At 43.7% G+C, this 16021-nt stretch overlaps 1 protein-coding gene across 2 annotated transcripts in view; it reads left to right on the plus strand.

Annotated features, from left to right (window-relative positions):
* Positions 1-16021, plus strand: part of HELB (DNA helicase B) — a 34317-nt gene that overhangs the window by 16316 nt on the left and 1980 nt on the right. Inside the window, exons 8-12 of one of the 2 annotated variants that reach the window (XM_004602644.2) lie at positions 4101-4182; positions 5281-5340; positions 6491-6719; positions 8625-8768; positions 14184-14711. In XM_004602644.2, the coding sequence (XP_004602701.2) occupies positions 4101-4182; positions 5281-5340; positions 6491-6719; positions 8625-8768; positions 14184-14711 (1043 nt within the window). The remainder of the gene's footprint in view (positions 1-4100; positions 4183-5280; positions 5341-6490; positions 6720-8624; positions 8769-14183; positions 14712-16021) is intronic. The other variant, XM_055118031.1, reaches the window with a different exon arrangement.

Raw genomic sequence — 16021 nt, forward strand, 5'->3', positions numbered from 1 at the left:
CCCTCAGTAAATATTTGTTGAAAGAAGAAGTTAGGTAGACGATGAGTTTACAATAAAGCCACGCCCCAGTAACCCAACTTTATTTAGGAGAGGGGGCCAGAGTGATAGAACCACAAGTAAGGTATCTTGCATGTTGCTGACCAAAATTTGATCCCTCGCACCCATTATGGTATTCTGAGCCTGCCAGGAGTGATTCTTGAGTGCACAGCCAGGAGTAACCCCTGAGCACTGCCGGGTATGGGCTCCACCCCAAAAAAACCCAAACCAAGTTTATTCAGGAGAAAGTATGCCTCAATTCCTGCGAGGTTTTCCTTTTACTGCAATTTGGAAAGGAAATAAACTTGGTAGATTGGGCGGTGGGGGGTGGGAGGAAATAAAGCTAATGACTGTCAAACTGTTACCAAATTCCTACCAGTTCCGTTTTACTGCATGGAAAGCACGGCTTCTGATTATGGGTGTTCCGGTTGATGACAATTTGAGGGAGATAAGAAAGTGCATGGCTAAGGAGTCTGTGCCCTTCACACGTGACTTGGAGCTCAGCCACCAGGAAATGAGGAGCAGAAAGTCAGGCTGTGAGTGCTGACGGCAGTCAGCACGTTGCAGGCTCTGTGTTTCTGTTGATTTCTTGTGAATAATAGTATTAAATTATCTATTGCAAATGAGTTTACTTAAATAGATTTAACCTTTTGATCTTTATTGGTAAAGATAAACTCAGTAAACTTCTTAAAAGCAGCATATTGCTTTATTCAAAATTGAATTAGTAAAGATTTAAATGGCTATTATGAGAAGGCTGGGGATATGGCTCTCGTGGAGAGCACGTGCCTTGCATGATAGGGCTCTGGGTTCTAGCCCCATTACCAAAAAGAAATTATTATGAGGACTTAATGCAGGTGCTGCAGTTCTTAAAGGTATATATCTTTCCTATGTAGCTGTTTTCACTGTTGTGAAGTTAAATGAAATGCAGTTACATTTTTCTCCTCTCTCATTAGTCTTCGTTCCTTTAGTTACTGTTCATTCACATGTTACCATATTGGTTTTTCTTTTTAAATGGAATCATATAAATGCATAATATTCTATAACATGCTTTTTTTTTGGTTATGGGAGCAATTTATGTTCCTTAAGTAAATTCAAATAAATCAGAAGTGTTTGAAGTAAAAATTGGTACTTCCGAGTACACATCCTCTCTTCCACCAAAAATCCATAAAAATAATATACACAGTCAGAATTGGGGTTTCTGTTTTTTGGTTTTTTTTAACATGTTATCCTTATACAAACAATCTTTGTTTCAAATAAATTGGATTATAGGTTACTTAATTTTTTTTTAACTTTTTATTGAATCACCATGTGGAAAGTTACAAAGTTCTCAGGTTTATGTCTCAGTTATACAATATTCAAACACCCATCCCTTCACCAGTGCCCATATTCCACCACCAAAAACCCCAGTATGCCCCCTGCCCCCACACCCCCCACCCCCAACTGTATAACTGATGAATTTCACTTCATTTTCTCTTTACCTTGATTACGTTCCATATTTCAACACAAAACTCATTATTGTTGTTGGAGTTTCCATCCAAGAAAGACAGCCCTACTGCCAAGGAAGCATTTGATAATTAGTTTTCCATTGCTGAGAATGAAGAAATATGTAGCCCCACTGCTCCAAGTACATAACTCTTTTTTATTTTCCTTTTTCCTTTTCCTTTTTTTTTTCCCCCCTCATCCCCCTTCCTGAGCCTCATAGTATGGTGTACGCCATGCCACGTTTCTCCCTGAAAATGGGAAACAACCGGGAAAGAGGGATATTTCCTCTTCTCGGCCGGTGTGGGGCTTTTGCTTAGTTCACAGTCCAGAGAAGTGGCTGCTACATTAATAACCTTCAATATTTCAACAAAAACTCACCGTTATTATTTGGAGTTTCCCCCCAAGTCAGACCTGTTCAAAAGGAACCGTTTCACATTGCTGACGATTATAGATGTTAAGTCTTGGTTTTGGATTTCTGTATAAAGTCCAGGGAAAATTCTGCCAGAAATTGCATAGCCCAGCTCACAGTCCCAGTACATTGCTGTAAGAAGTCTCTGGAATCAGAGTCTTTAGGTTAGGCGCAGAGGGTCCATTTCACTTTCAGCAGCTTCAAATTTATCTGGGCCGAGGGCGTGCTGGTTACACCCACTTCCCATGATTCCCTAGGAGCCCCAATTGTAAAAATCTTATACCTCTGGGTTAGGAGTCTTAGAAGATGGCGCCTGCCATGTGGATGCTGCCGCCGCCGCCATTTTCCGTGCAGGAAGACAGGGTGGGGAGAAAAGATCCACCCCTGGGCAGTATGGAGTTGTAGCCCAGTTCACAGTCCCAGTGCATTGCTACTAGAAGCTGCGCTGGATGCCCGAATATGTTAAGTCTCTGGAATCAAAGTCTTTAGGCACAGAGGGTCCCTACTTAATGTTTTAAAATTTTTTAATTAAATACATTGAAATAATTAATAGCTCATAGTTGTTCTAATACGGTGTACTGGATAATAGACAGTGCTAACACAGATGGAGAAAATGATTCTCAGATGGTTAAAAAGCTTTCCTTATTGGCCATTCCGTTTAGATGTATATAAAACAGTTAATTTTATATGTTGCTCCCATTCTTTACATTAAAGATATTGTATAGTTTTTTAAGAAAAGTTATCCATTTTGAAATGGCAGCAGAGTTTAACTGCTGCTGTGTTTTTTTTTAAATTTTAATTAAAATTTTCCTCTGGAAAATTAGTCTCTTTAAGAGAATTGAATTAATACTCCTTAGAGAGAGAGGTATATAGTACTTTTTCATTAAAAATTGATTGCTTTGAGTAAATTGCACTCATTATTGTATAGTACAGAGACCTAAGACAGCTTTCATCACTGGGGTAGCATTGTTAAACGTGAGGAATGTGTGTATCCTAGAATCAATGAAATATAATGTATGTATTGATCTATGAGATCTAGAGAGAGTGGAAAAGTCGAGGTGCAAGACCAGCACAATCCTGTACCTATAAAAGAAAACAGCGTTTTGTAAAGATTGTCCTTTGAAGATTCCTATACCAGATCAACAAAGGTTGGGTGGGGGCAAACTGAACCATAGGCGTATTTTAGTAATGATCTGAAAAATCATTAATTTTTTTTCATCTGAAAAATGAAGGGCTCAGCAGAGTAACTAATTTAGTTTTCCTATAGCAGGGTTTTTCATTTCTCTGTGATTCATCTGCTATGAGGAAAGGTCCAAAAGCTGCAATGGGGGTCAGCTGCATTCAAGGCAAGTGCCTTAGCCCCTGGCCTCTGGCCCAGGGCTTAAAACTTTAAATTGCTTAATCAAGGGGAGGTGTAGGAGTCCTGGGGTGAGGCAAGACATGATTGGGGTGAGGGTGGAACACTGAGATTTGGGAAAGTAGCTACTTCTGGCAATTGCCTCCTGTTTTATATTGATGTGTATCAGCTAAATATGAGTTTGGATATAATAATACCAGCCTTGGGGCTGGAAAGATACTGCAACTGATAGGGCACTTGCCTTGAATGCTCTGGATCCAGGTTCAATCCCTGGTATCCCATATGATCCCTGAGACTGCCAGAAGTAATTTCTGTGTGCATAGCCAGGAATAAATAACACCTGAGCATCCCTGGATATGACCCTAAAACTTATACCTATACCTGTAATAGGTATAATAATAATAATAATAATACCAACCTCATGAGTGTGGGAAAAATTTAATTGATATGCAAAGAATATAGATTCTTAAATGTTAACTCATTAAAATTAGTTCCCCTATGTAATTCTGTTACATATTTTGTTCTTTTGCTCATGTTTTAAAATCAGCATTTATAAATGATCATTGAATATGAGCAGATTAACTACAGATAAGGTGCTTCCCTGGAGGGTGGTTAACTTCTTTGTTGAGGATGGAATGTCTGGAACCTTCTCCCCATTCTGCTCACTTGCCCTAGCTGATGTAACAAATAAGATTGATGTTCCAACATTTCATTTGGTCATATATTTTCCTGGACCCATCAGTAGAAAAATCTGTGTTTCTCCCTAAAAACAGTGTCATCATCCTCTGTGCTTTCCCCCCCCTCTTGAATTATCAGATTTATATTCTGCAGTAACAACTTTACTCAAAGAAAATGATCTACAAGATGCGAGAACATCACAATTTATTGCATTTAGAAGGTAAAACTTTTATAATATATCATTTTTAAGTTCAACTTTTCATTCTCAAAATTTACTAATGCTGATATTTTCTGTAAATGGGAGACTGTTATAGTTGATCACTCAGAACTATCTTAATTTGAAGTATTTCTTTGTCAATCTTGGCAGAGGACAGTTTCTAAACAGGGCTATTTTTACCAAATACTATATTTCAAAACTCATGGGAAATCTGAGTTTATCAAAGGCATATGTTAAGATAAAAATGACAAGATTTGGGGGAAAAAAAGATAAGATTGAAGGTGCAGCTACATGCCTTGTGTGTATGAGATCCTGAATTCCACCAAAATACGCAGACTAGAAATTTGAAAGTATTAAATTAGTAGTTCTCAAGAAGAAAATTATAAAATATTTCTTTTGGAGATATCCCTGAAAATGTTTTATAATTGCTAATGATAGAAACTGACACATCACTGGGGCTGGAGAGATAGCACAGCGGGTAGGGCATTGGCCTTGCACGCGGCCGACCCGGGTTCAAATCCCAGCATCCCATATGGTCCCCTGAGCACGGCCAGGGGTAATTCCTGAGTGCAGAGCCAGGAGTAACCCCTGTGCATCGCCAGGTGTGACCCAAAAAGCAAAAAAAAAAAAAAAAAGAAACTGACACATCACAAAGGGGGGATGTCTGCATCACCCTTGACCCTGTGTTTGGAGAGGAGATGGTCAGAGAGGGAAAGAAATCAGGGGTGGGGGGGAAAGAGAATAAGTAATGGGTGAGCAGGCATCAGGGCTTCAGTTATACCAGTGATGTGAGTGAGGGGTTTAGCCGTCTACCCAGAACACAGATTCAGTAAAACTGAAAACATGAGATCTAAGCGGCAACCAAACTTTGTCATGTGGCTGTCAAGATGACAGGTGGAGGTGGGGTGGGGTTGGGATGGGCAGGAAATCTGGGAACCCGGGCAGAGGGAAGTTGACACTGCTGAAGGGATTGAGGGGTTGGTGTTGGATTATTGTATGCCTATAACTCAATTATCAGCGACTTTGTAAGTCCTGGCTCTTTAGTGAAAAGTTAAAAAAGAGAGAAACTGACACACACATGCCACTACCCGTGTGTTTCAGACAAGACTGTGATGTGATCAACGCCTGCTGCTGCAAGCACTACACGGGCCGCCTCACCAAGTGAGTGCCTTCGGGAATGGAGACTTTGGGGACATCCCTCCTGGTGTCTGTTCTTTTGTGTGTTTTGACATTTAGCATCGATAGCCACGAATTAAGGGGTTTCCCCTTTTCATTTGTGAAATCTAATTATCTCTTCAACTATACATGCTGTATGTCTTTAGAAATGGTTCAATAGTCAGTGCAGTAAGAAAAATAAGGGGTCAAGTCTGCTTTGCAGGTTTCCAGGCTGGCGCTCTAGCTTGTCTGTGATGAACAGGGCACTCAGGAGAATTTTTCACTTGTGTTCTTGTGTTAGAGTGTCCAGGAACTTCACAACGGGATGTCTGCAGAGAGCCAACTCAGTGAACATATATCAGAGAAACAGCAGTGTGGAAGTGTTTACACAGAGAGAAAATGAACTCACTTTTCAGGTCTTTATCAACACCTGCAGTTACCGAGTGGAGAGAACCTAGGGATGTTTAAGTAGCAGGAGGAATTAACTCCCTCTGTGATAAGGAAAGACACAAAGGCATGTAAGGAAGCCCAATGAAGTTAAGTCTAAAACCCTGCAGTTAGGGCCAGCCATTCTGAGTCCTAGTCACTGTGATCTCGGAAAGTTGATTTCCCCTTCTCATGTGTTTAAAGGAAAAATCCTCCAGTAGAATTACCCTCATAGAGTTGTCGTCAGAATGAAATGATGTAATTTACCCAAGACACTGTGACAGTGACTGGTGTAGCACTAGGTTGGTTCCGGTTGCTGCTGTTGTTCTGATACGGTGTCATAACTGTCTTCAAGGAAATGTGAGTAAGTGCTATAATAAATTGGTCAGTGACAGAAGAAGCTGGAGAGGAAGGAGATGAATTTAAACAAACCAAAAAAGGTAATTGGTATCTTTTAGGGTCTAGAGAGCATAAGAGAGGCGTCAGCATTTATTTTGGTTTCAAACTTGATACGTGACTGGGAAGTATCATTGAGTTTGGGCCACCAAACTAGTGTGTGAGTCAGACTGTGCTGTGGGAATCCGACTCCTTGCTGACGTTGGACAACAAACAGTGAAGAAGAGTGTGTAGAAATTATTTTGAGAGTTGTTTATACTACATGGGAGTTAATCTTTAAAATAATATCAAGGGTCTCCAAACTTTAATGCTGTATTAACATTTTATCACCTAGAGACCACCGGAATAGATTTGAGTTTGGAGTTGGTGACAAAATTTGTTGTACCAAGAATGCATATCTCTCCGATGTACTCCCTGAAAAGACTTCCAACAGTCAGCAAGATAATGAACTAGAGGCCAGTGGTAAAGACTTTCACAGTCCTCCTAATGGTTTTGCTAAAAATAAGCTTGACCTTGAAAGTGGTATTCGACTCTGCAATGGAGAAATATTTTTTATTACAAAAGTAAGTAATAACAGAAAAGTGATGCCTTTTTACTTATTAGAGATGTTTTCTTTACTTGCTTTTTTATTATCCTAGGATTGATTCAGCATCTAATCATATCTGTGTTGACATTTTTCTCCCATTATTTTTTAATTAAAAAAAATTTTTTTCATTAAGGTTGCTCACGTTGATTACATTCAATATTTCAACACCAGTCCCACCACCATTACACCTTCCCACCACCATTCAAGACAGGCAGATGCTAGATAATTTATTTTCTGTTGTTTATGATGAATCTCATGGGAGGTCTCGCGGCTGCATACTCCCGGAATTCTAAAACTAAATGATTGGGGTCTGGAGACATCTCTGTCGGGAGCTAATCCATTTGAGATTTATTTGTGAGTCTTTGGATCAAGGTTGGTGGTGCTTAAAATTGGCTGACTGGGGGCTGGAGTGACAGCACAGCAGATAGGGCATTTGCCTTGCACGCAGCTGACCCGGGTTCGATTCCCAGCATCCCATGTAGTCCCCTGAGCACCGCCAGGAGTAATTCCTGAGTGCAGAGCCAGGAATGACCCCTGTGCATCCTCAGGTGTGACCTAAAAAAGCAAAAAAAAAATAAAAAATAAAAAATAAAAATAAAATAAAATTGGCTGGCAGGCAGTTTGTGGGCATGACAGCTAGGACTCCGAGGGGACGGGGGACAGGGAGGGATGAACCATTCCCACTGCCACCAGGTAGCCTGAAGTCTTCAGTCCCTGTGCCCACATACCTGGGTTTTTCTTCTGAAAGTTTGTGGCCACCGGGGGTGTATCTGGAGTGGGCGGAGAGAGGACACCCACTCCATCTGAGGTGCCTGGGTGGGAATCGGCTCAGCACGGGCTCCGGAGAAATCTCCGGCGAGCTGCTGTCTTCCAGAACTCACTGCTGAGTTTCCTCCCATTATTTTTGGTTATGAATTTTTGTAACTATGTTTAGAAGGGACTATGTTTAAGTTTCCTAGTAATAAATTGCCTTTTTTTGGTATCAGAATATGTTGGTCTCTTAAAATGAGCTGGGAAATTTCTTTTTGGTCTTATATTTTCCCAGACGGTTTTAGGAAGCATTTAAATAACTTTTTAACTTGAGTGATAATATTGGCAAATGCATGAGTAACAAAAAGCTAGGCTGATGCCAGAGAGATCATACAATGCGCCTTGCACACAGCTGACCCAGTTCAATCCCCAGCATGACATATGGTCATGAATGATCCCTTAGTGCAGAGCAGGAGCAAGCCCTGACCACTGCTGGGTGTGTATCCCTGTTTCCCAGCAAAAAAAGAAACAAGGCAAGTGACATAATATATTTAGCAAAGCACTATTTCTGTGGTTACAGGTTAAATATAGAAGTGTTCACCTTAAATTTGTTCTCATTGTACAGACACACTCTCAAACTATAATCATCTTTAAAAGCTGTGAGGAAAAGGAAATGGCAATTAGTATAGTCTGATTATATGGTTAGCGCAAGATGCATGATAACTCAGATGGTTTTCATGATTCTACATAGAATCAAACTAAAGGTTGATTTCATAGAGCAAAAACTTCCATTTGTGTTCATTAAAATATTGGAAAAGAATTTATATTACAGTTTAGTTTGTGCTCATTATAGATTTGATTTTACACTGGGGAGAGTTGGGCCACGCGTGGTTTACTTTTGGTTCTCTGCTCACGGGCATCTCCCAGTTACCATGCGGTGCTGGGGATCAAGACCAAGCCTTGTTTGCAAAGCATGCTCTCTGCCCACTGAGCTATCTCTGTGGCCCTCGTATATTTTAAACTTTTTGAAATTTTTAGCGACTTACTGAACATGCAGACTGTTTTACTTACAAAATATTGTGTTTTGCCTTGAATTCAAAGATAGAATATCTTTACTTTGTTTTGGAAATAGGATATAATTGATGTAACTTATGAAAGGAAAAGATACTTGACCATTAGTAACATGGTTGGCTTGGAAGTGACTGTGGATTTTCATAAGCTAATGCATCATTGTCACATAAAACATGCTTGGGCAAGAACAATTCACACTTTCCAGGTAAGAATGGTCTTTTAAAAATGGTTTAAATTGGGCTGGAGAGATAGCACAGCGGGTAGGGCGTTTGCCTTGCACGTGGCCGACCCGGGTTCAAATCCCAGCATCCCATATGGTCCCCTGAGCAGTGCCAGGGGTAATTCTTGAGTGCAGAGCCAAGAGTAACCCCTGTGCATCGCCAGGTGTGACCCAAAAAGAAAAAAAAAAAAAAAATGGTTTAAATTAGTTGCCTCACTTCTTCCTAATTTCTGTTGCTTTGTTTTGTTGTTGTTGCTCTTCTTGTTTTTTTTCTTCCCTTCCCTCCCCTCTCTTCTCCCCTCCCCTTCTTACTCCTCCCATCCCCTCTCTTCTCTTCTCCCCACCTCTCCCTTCTCTTCTCCCCCCTTCCCTCCCCTCCCCTCTCTTTTTGTCCTTGGGGCCTCACCTAGTAGTGTCCTGGTGCCACTCCTGGCTCAGCCCTTAGGGGTTGCTCTTGCGTGTGCTCGTGAGGTGCTCAAGGGACCTTGTAGTTCTGGGGAACCCAACCCAGAGTGCTTGTGTGCTATCACTGTGTCTAACCCTTTGAGCTCTCTCCACAGTCCTGCCTTTTCTTTTCTTAAAGTGGGAAATACACAGAAGTGCAGAAGATACTACGTAGACATTAGCCTTTTGTTTGCTTCAGTGCTTTCTTTATTTTTAGCATCTAAGAGATTCAGATTGAAGCTCAGGCCTTCCCCTCCCACAAGGACAGAAGGGTAAGGCTCATGGTTGAGTTTTCCTCTTGCATCAGTCTCTGGTGTGCTGGCCATGACCTTCTTTCCCATCTTATCTTTACTTAAGCTTTGATATTTGGGCACTGGGGAGATGGCTCAAAGGTTGCTATATACGCTTTGCTTATGGGAACCCGGGCTTCAGTCACTGGCACCACATGGTTTCCTGAGTACCACCAGGAATGACTAGTGAGCACTGAGCCAGTGAAAACCCCTAAGTACCCCTGGTGACCCTAAAACTTAAACAAATGAAATAGATATTTTGTTCACTGTGGATCTTTGGGGGATGGGGAGTGTCTAAATACTTGTTTCTCAAAATAAAACATTATTTATTTTGATTGATTTCTTGGCTATCTCTTAAATCTTCTGCCTGAAGCAAGTCCACATTTGCCTTATTCTTTCCTGGTTCTGCCCGCTCTCAAGTGACCTTTGGGACAGGGAATGTGGCTCGGAGTGGAACGTACACGCTTTGCAAGTGCAAGGGCTTGAGTCTTGTCGCTGCCACTGCATAGCTCTCCATCCCCCAGCACTGCTAGGTGTCGCACCCACGACTGAAAACCAGAAAAACTCAGGTTACTTCTGACCTGAGCCTGTGCATTCATAGAGAAGCAAGGTTACCAAGATTTCTATAAATGGCATTATATAGTTTATGTATCTTTGCAACTTGATTTTTTTGTTTAATCAGATTTATTGGCAGTGTAATTTGCATGTGTATGTAAATCATAAAGTTGGATGAGTTTTGACAAATGCATCTCCTCCTCCCCTTCTGTGGAAACTTCTTTTATCAGGCTAAAGAAAAAAAACTTACTTTATTCTTTTATTTTATTGGGGAGGCTCACCTGCCAGTGCTCAGGGCTTCCTCTTGGCTCTGTGTTCAGGGTCCACTCCTGGCGGTGCTTGGAGGACCTGTGTGCCATGTCAGGGATTGAACCAGGATGGCCACATGCAAGACAAGCTCCTTACCACCTGCGCTCTCTCTCTGCAGCATCTCAGCTTCTCTTGGGGGCTGGGGTTGGAGGGCACACCAGGCTGTGCTCAGGGCTGATTCCTAGCTCTGCTCTCAGGGATTATCTCTGACGTTGCCTGGGGGGCTGTATGGAGTGCCAGGGTTCAGACCCAGACCAGCAGCATGGAAGGCAAGCACTTTATCCATTGTATTATCTCTTTGGTCCCTTGTTTGAATTTGGGAATAATTTTAGATTTACAGAAGAACTGGGAAGATAGATCAGAGATTCCCTCATTCCCCCGCCCCAGCCTTTTCCAATTTTCACATAAAACTATGACTTGTTAAAACTGAGGAATTATTGTTGGTGCAATACAGTTAGATTCTTCCTTCACTTTAACCAGTATTTTCACTGGATTTCTTCCTTCACTTTAGCCAGTATTTTCACTCATGTTTTTTGTGTGTGTGTCAAGATCTAATCCTCGACACCATGTGGAGTTTAGTGGGAGCAGCATGCTTTTCAGCTCTGTTAATACTGTTGATTTCTCCTAAGTCATATGTGACAGTCAAGGATCGAACAGCCAGGTCAGATGGAGACCACGGACTGGGACGGTGCTGGCAAGCACACGCAGAAGTGACTGAGGGATGGAGCATGGCTCCTGGCAAGAAGAGAGAGAGAGGGAAGTGTGGGTCAAGGTTTTCTCATGAAGGGCCAAATGAATGAGCCATTTAGGAGTTGGGGCTTCATTTTGAGAGCTTGGAGCCACCAATGGGTTTTAAGTACAAGTGTTTAGATGCAAATGGCACTGGGGCTCCTATCAAGATTTGATTGCATCAAACATGGGCATAGGCAGGTAAATTTTGAGGTTCTTAATTTTTTCCCAGTGTTATTCAAATGATGACTAAGAACTCACCTAAAGGGGAAACCTTGGGCACTTTGGTGGTGCGGATATAATGTGACTGTACATCAAAACCATAACCATTGGGAATGGAGAGATAGTACAGTGGCAGGGTGCTTGCCTTGCACACAGCGGACCCAGGTTCCCCAGGTTCAAAATCCAGCATCCCATATGGTCCCCTGAGCACTGCTAGGAGTGATTCCTGAGTGCAGAGCCAGGAGTAACCCCTGTGCATCTCCAGGTGGGGGAGGGTGGAGGAAGGGGGTCTGAAGACTGATGCTGACTCTGGTGGTAGATATGGACCTGGAACGTTATTCCTGAAGCTCTGTTGTTAACAGTATTATAAATCACTGTGGCAAAAAAAAAAATGGGAGTGGGGAGCAGGGAGCAGGGAAGAACTACATGCTATAAATCCGAAGGGAGAGTCGGTGCTTCATATTAGGCATTTATACGTTTGAATATCATTTAAATTAATCTCCGTGATGCAGCAGCGCTGGGGGAAGTGTTTATCACCCTTATTATCAGTGCAGTTGGCTGAAACGCTCTCTGGGGATACAGAAGGCCTTGCTGTGAACAAGCTGTTTTTCATTTTGGGGGTGGGTTGCTTTGTTTCTGACTGTGGATCTGTTTTTCTACATGCCCTGTCTTGTCTTTTGTCTCTACCTGAGTTCTCTTTTGGCAGGAGAACTGTGGGAACATTGTGGGAGATTGTTCCTCGTAGATGTTGGCGCAGAAAAGACTGAGACTACAAATAACCACAGAATTTGAAATGGTTTTCAGTGTTACATGGTGACACTGAGCATTCTCTTTGCTTGCTCTGGGTTTGTTATCCCTGGCTCATTGTTTTCTTTGTTTTATTTGTCTTAGTAAATGTGTAATTACAAAAAAGGTGCGCACAGGGCAGGGGTGCTCCTTGTCTCCCAGTCTCCCACTGCCCGAGTTCTTTGGCTGTCTCACGCTGCTTCCCCCACCCAGGGGAGGTCCATGGTGTTGGGCAGGCAAAGGAACAGGACCCAGCTGGTTGCTGATTAGTTACCATTACCGTTTATTCAATCTCTCTTATCTCACACTCTTCCTTCCTAGCTCCTCATTCTTCTATCCCCGCTCTCCAGATACTGTGCGCCTCTGTCTCTGTCTCTGTCTCTGTCTCTCTCTCTCTCTCCTCTCTCTCTCCTCTCTCTTCTCTCTCTCTCTCTCTCTCTCTCTCTGGATTCAGCTCCTCACTAGTCTCTTCCCCTGCTTGTCTCTCTCCACCTTGCCCTCTGGGCCACGCCCAGTCTGGTAGCAAAATCAACATAAGAAAAGCCCTTCCTGAGGGCCCACCAGGCTTATAGGAAACACCACCTACTGGTATTCCAAAGCCCTTCCTGACTGCCTACAGGCAAAATACCTCTTAAGGTGTTTTGCTCTTTTCCTCAGTCCAAGAACTCCATCAATATCTGAATACTAGTTATTTTGTACGGACATAGTAAGAAATACATGGGGGCTTGCAGGGCAGCTCTCCTGGCAGTATCTTGCCACAGACACAGACCACAGCACTCAGGCCAGATTAATCATTCCTAACTCTAGCAGGTTCCAAATCTATATATTACTTTTTGGATCATGACAGCATCTGTCCATGACCAAGCTCTTAACTTATAGTTAAGCATTAGGCACTTTGGCCAGGCCCATCTCCATGATGCCAGGGTAGCATGCATCTCACTGCTTGCCCTGGGTCCGTCCTGTCCCTTGTCCGAACCCTGCTTTTGGGGGTGCTAGGAAGTAAGGGCAGCTGAGGCTTAGGTCAAGAGCAGATGTCCAGGAGAAAAATAACATGCAGAGTCAAATGATTCCTAGGTTACAAGAGCATAGCATTTGCTACAGTCTTCCTGTGCCCATAAAAAAGGGACTTGGCTCTGAATAAACTATGCAAAGGACTCAAGGAGAAGAGAAAAACAATATTTACAAGTTAACAGAACACAAAGAAAGAAGTTACAAATAAACACAGAGGGACGGGAGCACTGTGATGGGAGTAACCCAATAAACCTAAACTACCTGAGGCTATATTATCCTACAGGTAAAAGTAATAGTGGCTCAACAATGGGAAAATAGAAAAGTAAAGGGAAAATCATGTATAGGCCCTACATTTAAAAACAAGCAGGTTAAGATACAGGCAGAGTTTCCTTCCCCTTCTTTTTTTTTCTTGTGATTTGTATACTTATGTTCATTTATGTATTTTTATTTCCATTTATATACTTATGTTCATTTTGTATTTTGTAAATGAGTTTATATATAGTTCTTTATATATATATGGTTTAAGTCATAAAGAACTATATGTTATCTATAACATTTTGTTATGTTTGCAAAAATACCAGTGTATCTATACTTGATATATATAACAAACTCATAGGATAGAGATATTATGTATAAATGTATAAAAATCTCAGAATTTATGCTATTTCATGTATACTGACAAACATTCATGTATATATATATATGTATACACAATATCGGATATTTCAAGTGTCAGTTATATAAGTGAGAGGGAGACATACATTTACATATAAAACGCATGCAATTGTTTCAAAAATCTTTTGTTGGGGGAGATTTAGAAGAGCTGCCCTGGGGGCTGGCGCGCCCTGCATGCAAAAGACCTGGGTTCAGTTCCCTGGCACTGCGAAAAGAATTTAGAAATTGAAAACTGTGGTGCTCGAAGATGCCAGGAGGCTTCCCTGCTCACTGGCCGGGGTGCAGGTGCCGGGGAGCCGCCACGGCCCTCGGCGTGCAGCCGTCTGAAGCCGAAGCCCGATGCTCCGCATTAAGTCTCGCACTGCTGTGTCCCCCGCAGGGCTCGGAGGAGCAGACGGTGGTGTACGTGGTGGGCCGGGCGGGCCGCCAGCACTGGCAGCACGTGTACACGGCGGTGACCCGGGGCCGCCGCCGAGTCTATGTCATCGCCGAGGAGTCTCAGCTCCGCAGCGCCATCGCCAGGCACAGCGTCCCCAGGAAAACGCGTTTGAAACACTTTCTGCAAAGCCAGCTCTCCGGGAGCCGAGCCTCCGCGGCAGAGAGCCCAGGGGACGGCCGAGGAGCCCGGGCCCCGGGGGACAGCGGAGGGCCCGGGAGCACACGGCCGCCAGCCTCGCCGCTCCCCAGCACTCGGCTGTCCTGGTGGCACCCTGCAGCCACCGCCAGCGCCAGGCCGGGCGGTGGCCCCGGGTCCTCGCCAGCCCGGGACACGATGTTCCCTTTTGCTGAAGGATGGCGGTGGCCTGCGTCCAGTGAAGCGGGTTCAGATGAGGATCTAGCAAACTCCCGAGTGTCCAAAAGAACCGGGGACACAAGTGACGAAGCAAGTCCCAGCAAAATCCAGATGGTAAGTAAGACTGATCCTGCGGCGCGCTCAAGTTCTCTTTAAGTTGCTGACTTCCCTGTCCTTGTCAAGAGCTGGGCGCTGTCAGGAGTGGCTGCTCTGCTGTGGGACTCCACAATTAAGTGCTCCCTCACAGCTGCCCATGTTTCCACTCTGCTGCATCCAGCTGACCTCGGCTTAAGCTGCATTGATCTTTCTCACGTTGCAGGAGCGTGGCACCCAGGCACTAGCGGGCTGTTGGGAGTGGGCATGCCCAGAACAGTCTCCGCCCTCTGCCTTTCCCTGCGCCTCTTCCTTTCATCCTGCATGGGCCGACCTCTCTCGTTCGTTGTTGGAGGTTTTTTGGGTCACGTCTGGCTGGCTGGAGCGCAGCCACCTCCTCCATGCAAAGCCAGGCCATGGGCATGCATGCCAGCCACCGAGCTATCTCCCAGGTGTCTTCCTTCCTTCCTTCCTTCCTTCCTTCCTTCCTTCCTTCCTTCCTTCCTTCCTTCCTTCCTTCCTTCCTTCCTTCCTTCCTTCCTTCCTTCCTTCCTTTCTTCCTTCCTTCCCCCCACCCTCCTTCCCTCCTTCCTTCTTTCCTTCCTCTTTCTCTTTCCTTCTTTCCTTTCTTCCTTCCTCTTTCTCCCTTCTTTCTTTCTTTCTTTCTTTCTTTCTTTCTTTCTTTCTTTCTTTCTTTCTTTCTTTCTTTCTTTCTTTCTTTCTTTCTTTCTTTCTTTCTTTCTTTCTTTCTCTCTCCCTTCCTTCCTTCCTTCCTTCCTTCCTTCCTTCCTTCCTTCCTTCCTTCCTTCCTTCCTTCCTTCCTTCCTTCCTTCCTTCCCTCCTTCCCCCTCCTTCCCTCCTTCCTTCTTTCTTTCCTCTTTCTCTTTCCTTCCTCCCTTCCTCCCTTCCTTTCTTCCTTCCTTCCTTCCTTCCTTCCTTCCTTCCTTCCTTCCTTCCTTCCTTCCTTCCTTCCTTCCTTCCCTCCTTCCCCCTCCTTCCCTCCTTCCTTCTTTCTTTCCTCTTTCTCTTTCCTTCCTCCCTTCCTCCCTTCCTTTCTTCCTTCCTCCCTCCCTCCCTCCCTCCTTCCCTCCCTCCCTTCCTTCCTCTTTCTCCTCTTTTCTTTTGCCTTCTTCTTCTTTTTTTTTTTTTTGTTTTGCTTTTTGGGTCACATTTGGCGATGCACAGGGGTCATTCCTGGCTCTGCACTCAGGAATTACTCCTGGCAGTGCTCAGGGGACCATATGGGATGCTGGGATTCAAACCTAGGTCAGCCGCGTGCAAGGCAAATTTTGCCCCACCCAATGTGCTATCACTCCAGCCCCTCTCCTCTT

The sequence above is a fragment of the Sorex araneus genome, chromosome 10, assembly GCF_027595985.1.
Source record: "Sorex araneus isolate mSorAra2 chromosome 10, mSorAra2.pri, whole genome shotgun sequence".
Classification (NCBI taxonomy): Eukaryota; Metazoa; Chordata; class Mammalia; order Eulipotyphla; family Soricidae; genus Sorex; species Sorex araneus.